Source organism: Polypterus senegalus, chromosome 2, assembly GCF_016835505.1.
Source record: "Polypterus senegalus isolate Bchr_013 chromosome 2, ASM1683550v1, whole genome shotgun sequence".
Lineage (NCBI taxonomy): Eukaryota > Metazoa > Chordata > Cladistia > Polypteriformes > Polypteridae > Polypterus > Polypterus senegalus.
This window is the reverse complement of record NC_053155.1, coordinates 284636726-284645533: the sequence shown is the minus strand read 5'-3', so window position 1 is coordinate 284645533 and position 8808 is coordinate 284636726. Positions and strand designations below refer to the sequence as shown.

At 34.5% G+C, this 8808-nt stretch overlaps 1 protein-coding gene across 1 annotated transcript; it reads right to left on the bottom strand.

The window, feature by feature from the left end:
• Nucleotides 1-5200: 5200 nt before the first annotated feature.
• On the bottom strand, nucleotides 5201-6136 carry LOC120524577 (olfactory receptor 52E8-like). Its single transcript, XM_039746408.1, has one exon. The coding sequence runs from the start codon at nucleotides 6134-6136 to the stop codon at nucleotides 5201-5203; it is 936 nt and encodes a 311-aa protein (XP_039602342.1).
• Nucleotides 6137-8808: the final 2672 nt, after the last annotated feature.

Genomic DNA, 8808 nt, shown 5'->3' with positions numbered 1-8808 from the left:
CACAATCACAGAATGAGAGTTAAGCCAGATGACAGGAAAGTTTATTTTAAAAGTATTTTTCCACAGCCGAACTTTCAGATGACTCGTCTTTATGTTGTCAAGGCACAGAATAAACAACTTGTAAGTTAGCAGTTGGTCTATTTGTTACTAAAGTAGTGCTTACTCTTAACACTTTTCCTGATCGTTTCTTACTGTGGCGTAGCGTGCCTCTCTCCGTAACCTGTAGCCCACTCCCTCCTATCACCTGCAAGGCACTATTTATCCATTGCATAGGCAGAGGTTCTCAAACTCGGTCCTGGGGGCCCACCGTGGCTGCAGGTTTTTGTTCCAACCAGCCTCTGTTTTTAATTGGACTCCTGTGCTAATTAAGTGAACTGTTTACCAGATTCCCTGTTTTGGGAACAATATACAAATTAGAAAACTAAGTTTGTTAAAAAAAAAAAGTATTAAAATGTACAAAGCAGTTATATGTATTTTTTTCTTTTTAACAGTATTTTCATCTTGATTGTCATTCTACTTTTCTAGGTGTTCTAATTGTTTAATTAATCCGTTATTTACTACTTTGTGGGGTGGACGCTAAAGTAGTTGCAGCCTTTCACAATTGAGAGTTGTTTGCTTGGGTTTCTGCTCTGCTTGTTTTTAATTGACATTATTAAGATTCAATGAAGGGAGCAAACTGCACAGAAATGTAATAAAAAGAGAGTTAAGCATTTAAATCCATAGCAAAAACAGAAATATTTCTAAGTTTCTTATAAATGTAAAAATCATGCTGCTGTGCTTTTCTGAATGTAGAATAAAAGGTAAATAATACCAGTTAATTAAATGAGATCAGTTTTATCAGGTGTTGTCACTGATTGGGAATCTGGTTGGAACAAAAACCTGCAGCCACATTGGGCCCTCAGGACAGAGTTTGAGAACCCCTGGCATAGAGAGCAACCGCCTGCCCTCTTCAATCTTCCCGGTTTTGTAAAGTGTAACACAAGTGTCCAAGGCAGCATTCGGTATACCTGACGTTTCGCTGTTAATTACCAATCCAGCCCTGCTTATCTTCAGGATAAATTGCTGGCTATAAAATAGATAGATAGATAGATAGATAGATACTATAGAGTCTGCACCCATGACCATCAGTGTATCAATATTGTGATAGCACCTGCGATTCACAAATGCGTGCTCCTACACGCAATGATCGTTATGTGCGTGCTGATTTGCATAAAAGCATCGTGCTTTAACATTATCTCAGGTGGAGTTGTGGGCAAAACTTGGTGCAAAATTCGAGAAATGCTTGCTTGTAACATACCCATATCATCACTATTGCAAAGCCACCTCTTCTTTGTGGTCAAAAGGCCTGGCAGGTCGTGGCTAGGACAGCCCACGATCAATCCTAAATGCTGATGAAGTTAGGAAAATTTATAAAATGCTTTTATGTCTACTCCTAAGAGGAGCAAGAGAGAGGTTGGGAGGATGCGCTGATACAGCACCCCACCACACAACGAATCACCCATATTAGGACCCGAGTGCAGCCGGTGACACCTCAGCACCACACTGGAATCACAGTTTTTATACTGTGGCTGGAGTGCCAGTCCTGCCACCAACCGACAAGCTTTCCCTCCAAGGTAGAGTCACTTCTGGCGTTTACAGGATTGCATCAGAACCACGAGTATAGGACTAAATCTGCATTAGAATAATTTTCCCACTCTAAGATGCTTGATAAATACGGACACAGGTTTATGATTATTGTCGTTATTGTTCTTGGAATGTAAGACTGTAAATTCTAAGCAATTAGTTCTATCACCTTCCCTATGTTAAATCATCTGTAAACTTACTAAACTGTAACCTAATTAAAAATAATTGTGTACTCACAACCTTTTTAGTTCTTGTCCTTTCATTGCAAGCTTCTCTTGTGTTTAATCTCTCAGTCAAATGTGTCACTAGACAATTACAACATATCCTCGACACACAGCATTTTTACAGTTTTGGTGAGCTGCTGCACTCCTTACTTATTCCACAATAACCGCTAAATACCACATTTATTTAACCATTTATTTCAGTGGAACGAGTGTTTTGTTGAAACTGCAGCAGACAGTAGTTTCCCATGACGGTCCCCACTAAAACACTTAGATGTGAATAGTTTAATTGAAAATAATGACAAATAACATTTCAAGTCCAGGGCTGTTCTGGTTAAAAATGTAAAAAAATGTTTAGGTGCAGGTGAATGGGCTTTTAAGATTGAAATGTTTTGATGACATACTTTATGACAAAATATAAGATAGAAATTGATAATTAGAACTATAAAATGGATTCAATTGCTGAGTGTGTGAAGTGTTTATTCTTTTTCTGAGTACTCTAGTTTTCCTTCAGAAATTCGGAGATTGAGTGGCTGTTCTAAATCAGTGGCATGTGATGACTGACATCCTGTCTAGATTCCATCCTGTTGCCTAATGAAGGGATAGAGGTTCGAAGTCACAAATGGTTAGATGAATGGATGAATTTTGAAGTATGTATTGCATTTTATTTTATATTTATTTTTTATTGTTGTTGAAATATTTTTTATCATGTTTCTTCTTAGTGTTGCTCACTGTGTTACTAAACAATTAGGTGAGCACTAATAAAGGTTCACATATTGCATTTTGAAAGTGAAATAATTAAACTATGGCCAAAATATCCTGAACTTATTTTTAAATGAATAATTCTGTGTTTACTAATTGTATTTTCATAAATTTTACAAACTTGTTTATCCAGAGCAGAGTGGTGAGAAAAATTGAGCCTATGCCAGCAAAACTTCAACACAAGGCAGGAACAATACCTGGACAGCACACTCTTCAGGGGCCAAATTAGCATCACTGTGCATCTAATCAGCCTGCCTTTGGACTGGGGAAAGAAACCTATAGCACCTCAAAGAACCCCATTCAAACCTAAAGAGGACATCTGTATCCAAACAGAAAGCATGTGGGACTTGTGCCCTGGAGTGTTTGTTGTGAGTCACCAGAATTACCACTGCACCCCCTGCAATCTAATATCAGTTTTGATTATGGAATATTTGAATCCACAGAATAAGTACATTTCAAACTTTCAATGAATGTTTTAAGTATTATAAATGTAAATTATATTTTCACAAACTTAATTTAAAATATACTATCTATAATGTAAAATAAACATTTTCTGTGGTTGAGCTCAAAATTGGGCAGATGATATGATACACATTTGAATATAGGATGAGGCTTCACACTAGTTCTAAGAAAATGTTTAGGTATCCCAAACATAGTTATTGGTGACTTCATGGACTTTGAATTTGATGTTGTCAATACCATGTTTTGCAAGTTTCATTGTATCTAACAATTTACAACTAAAATCTTGGGAGTGTCTGTTTCCTGTCTTGCAGCCAGTGCTGTTGAGATAGGCTGTGCATCCTCCACATTATAAACCTTAAAGTGAATATGGATGAAAGAATGAATAGCACCCTGATTAAGCCACTCTTAACAACTCCTTCACCCACAAGTCCTTGCTTATACACATACTATGTCAGAGAGAAACATTTAAAAAACAGAAGCTGTCCGAGTCCTTTTTACATTCTTTACAACATGTACTTTGAACTTTTCACACAGTCTTACTATCCTTCATTTTATGCAGCCTTCAGGTTAAAGAAAGACATAAGCAGGACTTTCAAATGATGTATGATGAATACAGATCATACAGTATGATAAAGATGATAGAAAATAAAAAAGCAGGGGAATAATTCTGTAAAAATAATTAAGATTTTCAAAAATGAAACACAAAAACTTTTGGTGGAATCAAATAACTGAATAAGAGATGCTTCGACTATGGTTTTAACTGACTTCACACATATAAGTTGTCAGTTTTCAATATGCAATATCTAATTCAGTATTGTGCAAAAATGTAAAATGGTAGGAATTTAAAATGATAATTTGACTATACAGAGGGAAAGAGAGAACATAGCAATATTAACAATATCTGATCATTCAGCATTTTATTAAAGTAAAAAAGACTTTAATATTTTATTTTCTTATTTTTATTTTAAATACACTGTTATTATTTGGCTAAAACCAGAAATACTTTCAAAATAAAATCAACTGTTTTCTTTCCAAAATGTTATAGTTTTTTTTATATAAATTAAAATGTAAATTTTATATAGCCTTTGTTAAGCTGAAAGAGTTCCCATAAATTTCTGTATTTTATTTTTTGTCCAAAACTCTTCCAAAATGTCTTCCCTGTTGAGATCTATTCTAAAATGTTATGAGCAATCCTATGGTACTCCTTATTTTACTCATGCTTGTCTCCCCTAGAATCAAACTCTACATACATTTTAAACAGACCTTCTCATAATTAAGTATACTTCTACCTTAGAAGTATAGTAGAGTAAAAAGTAATAAAGCTGCATAGACACATTTACATTTCACCCATAAATGTTAAAGTCATGACTCTTCAAACCACCTATTGGAATCAATTGAGCTGACTGGAATCTGTATCTGCTGAGGTTATCAAGCATCATAGACTTTGAACTTGGGTTTTTAATAATTCAGAAGCTTACATAAAGTACTTACAACAAGTGTACCAGATTTGTGGGTATACCATTCTCTTTGAACATTAAACATGAGTGTTCAGCCTATTATTCCCTGTGCCAATAAAATTATTTTTTAAAATTGTAACTTATGAAATGTTGATTACTTTTCATAACAAGCTGTCTTTCCAACTTTATATAACATTGAACTTTATACATTTCTGCCTTTCCAGGGATATTTAATACATTATTTGGTTCACTGTTTGCTGGCAATTCAGTGGTTGCTTACTTTTTGAAGATAAACGTATGATCCATAAGCATTTTGAAAACTGTCGTTCAGCATGTTCCTTACGTTTTGATTTCTTCTTTAAATGATTCGCTACACTTTTGGTGATGTACAGGAAAAATATCTGCAAAGTTTAAACTGTTAAAGCAATTATATCATGGAAATACAAAAATAAGTTCCAAAAGCGTTAAAATTTGAATACAGAAATGTCATAACCAAATAAAATAATTGTACAATCAGGTAGATTTAAGCTCACACTTGGAGAGGAAAAAGTGGAGACATGAAGCCGTTTACAGGAAGGAGAATATGCTTCAAAAGTAATTTTGATATGATCGGCCTTCTGAAAATCAACATCTACTTCTTAATATAAGCTGTCTTCATAAGTGAATTTTTTCCCTTTAAATAGGTGACAATTTATTTTTAAGGCATCTGATCACATTATTACGAATTTCTTTAGTGTTTATGCCATAAATCATAGGGTTCAGGCAGGGCGGTAGGGTAATCATTAAAGTTCCGATTACCTTAGTGGTATTTGGATTGATATTTGGAAACCGCAAAGCCATTACTGAAAATAAAAGAAATGTTTCGAACAGGATGTAAGCACTTAAGTGTGTCGCGCAGGTGTGAATGGCTTTACTTTTCGAGTTGCTTTGCGATTTCACAAAGCATGCTATTAGAATTTTAGTATACGTGAAAACAATGGCCGATAAAGACAACGCGGTTAGGACATAATACATACATAAGCCAGATATATTATTCATTGTATAATCTCCACAGGCAAGTACATACAAGGCTCCATTGAAACAATAGGCGTGCACAACTAGCGATTTACACTTTGGAAGTCTTATTGTAAGCGACAAGAGAACTACGACCAAAATAAAGGCGACACCCCACACAATTGAGCAGAGTTTTGCTACAGTCTGGGGTGTCATGATTGCGGAGTAGCGCAGAGGGTTACAAATTGCAACATATCTGTCAAATGCCATCACAGTTAGTATCATCTGAGACCCAAATGTGTAAAAGTGAATACAGAAAGCTTGAATGAAGCATGCTTCGAAGGAGATGATCCTCACGTCTGCTAAGAAGTCGGACATTAATCTTGGCATTAAAGCGGAGCTTCCGATTAAGTCGCAGACAATCATGTTACACAACATTATATACATTGGCTCATGTAATTTCTTATGAAGTGTTATAACTAGAAAAACCAGGACATTCACAAAAACAATGAGTACATACACAAAAAGCGTTAAGACAAAAAGTGGCGTCCTTGCATCTGATGGGATTAAGAAACCTTCCAATATGAAATCTGAAGAATTTCCAACAACATTGTTCATCTTCTGCAGAGCAGCTTAAAGTAACCCTGTAAAAACGTAAAAAATCACATTAAAATCAATTAAGTTTGTTTTATGACCAACCAAATACACTATTCAGTAGCCGAACACAGCAGTTATATATATATCACACCATTGTTCTTTTCCCGCTTTAACTCCTCAGTCCCGAAATATCGAAACAGTAGCCGACAATGCTCTAGGTAAATTTTTTCTATGCTCTACTTTAAATATGATGGAAGATCGTCGTGCGCGTTCATCCTAAAGAAAAAAACACAGAAGATTACATCGAAGGAAATAATAATAATAATAATAATAAATAATCATAATAATAATAATAATAATAATAATAATAATAATAATAATAATAATAATAATAAAAGCAAAATGTCTCAGGCTTTCAGTTTCTGAAATCTGTGACTTATTAAGTGATAGTTTTGATTTCATAAATATATGTAAATCAAATGAAGCGCCCTATTTTTAGGAAACCAATGTAATTACAGATAGCAACAGCCAATATTTAATTTTATTTTTATAAATGTCTATACTCACTCCGAATAACCGTGTATTTCTCTTTTCATGTTTTATTCCCTTTTGCCTTTCCACACAATTCGGTAATTTCAGTCTGTTCAGTGCATGGAACTAACGATAGCTTCTGTCTTTATTTCACCGATTTTAAAAGAATATCTAAAGTGTTTACTTTATTTACGGACAAATATTTATCCAATTTTAAAATTTTGCCGGCAATTAGTCAGAATTAAGAAGGGATTATTTACCTTCAAATGCGACCGCTGTGTAAAATAATGTATCTGGATATACGACGCCGTTTGTAAGTTTTTCACAAGATATAATCGCATATTAATAAACGAATCACCCAGAGAGTTACAGCTTCACTGTGTAATTGTTAAATCTCTACGTGTTTAATTTTATGAATGTGCGTTTTTAACGGAGACGAATAATTTGATTTGTTTGTTATCAAAGACGTAGTACGCGTCATCAGTTTTTGCTCTCAGACACACATATACATACACACTATTACTACCAATTTATATTTGATAGTTAAAATAATATACATTTTTTGAGGGGGAGATGAGAAAGAAAACCAGAGAAATCTTCGAAAAGTTTACACTGTGTGTATATATATATATATATATATATATATATATATATATATATATATATATATATATATATATATATATATATATATATATACAGTATCCGCCAAATAATACAAAGAGAACACGTTTTGCCTTTATTGTTTCTCGACATAACGCACTTTTTGCATCCCCTTACAGAGATCAAATCTCGGACGTCAGCGCCTGAGGCGAAGTCTTACACTCTTAAATCTGGATTATTTAGGTGGTTACCTAACATATCTATGATCTGCTTCCGGCAACTGAGAGGAGGTGGCTGACGTAGATAGATAGATAGATAGATAGATAGATAGATAGATAGATAGATAGATAGATAGATAGATAGATAGATAGATAGATAGATAGATAGATAGATAGATAGATAGATAGATAGATAGATAGATAGATAGATAGATAGATAGATAGATAGATAGATAGATAGATAGATAGATAGATAGATAGATAAAATTGGTACCAGGCAATTCAGATGTAATCCTTCAAGAAAGCCATGTTGAATCAAAAGTACTTTGGATCAGTCTAAGAATGATTGCTTTTTCGCTGTATCAACCAGAAATCCTTCATAGTAAATAAGCATTTAATTGTGGCTCATTAAAATTCTGGTAGTGCCGATAACACTGAGAGTGCTTTCTTATAGTTTTCTAAGAGCAATTACAATAAACCCCTGAGGATTTTATTCCCTTGAAATGTCGACCTGTTGTAGGTGAATACATTTAAGATGTAAAATGTTAATATTTTTAGTACGTACTTTTTTAAAGAATCATGTTTTATGTATAGAAATCTGGGATATTTAAAATAAACCTATAGACTGGTTACATGCATTTCATTAAACAGTAGACTGTTTAACCCTATAAAGTTTATATATAGTACTCATTATTTGCACATACGCACACACACACACACACACACACACAAGACAAGAGGTATGTATCAGTGGAACAGAAGGCCTTGGTGATTAAATGAGCCATTCTCTAAATAAGGTACTATGTTCTGGGGTCTGAGTTTGCCCTGCTCACTGACCATGCACCCCTACAAGGCATGGTCAAGCATCTAGAGGCTTTTCCCATAAGACAGGCAACTACAAAGAACAATGTCCAAGAACTAGTGAGAGTCTGTGCATGGGTTGGGGTCCCTAAAGAAGTTCATGTAGATCAAGGAATACATTTTACCTCAGATACATTTAAAAAAGTTGCCAAATTTTTAAACACCTTTACAAACTGTGTATCACACCCAGGTTGATGGGTTGGTTGAGATATTTGATCAAGCCCTGAAACATATGCTCAAAAAGGTCAAACATGAGGATAAGACAAACTGGGATCAGCTTTTACTTCTCAGGTTGTTGTTTTTTTGTTTTTTTTTTAACAGGCGGTGCCAATTTCCTTTTTATCAGTTCATGTTCTGACCTTACTGGTTGCGCATGACATTGTCTCTGGGGTTTGAGTTTCAGAACAACCATATTACCTCCCATCCATCAGAAAAAATAATAAGTTTGAGAAGAACCATATCCCCCCACACCCCCATCCA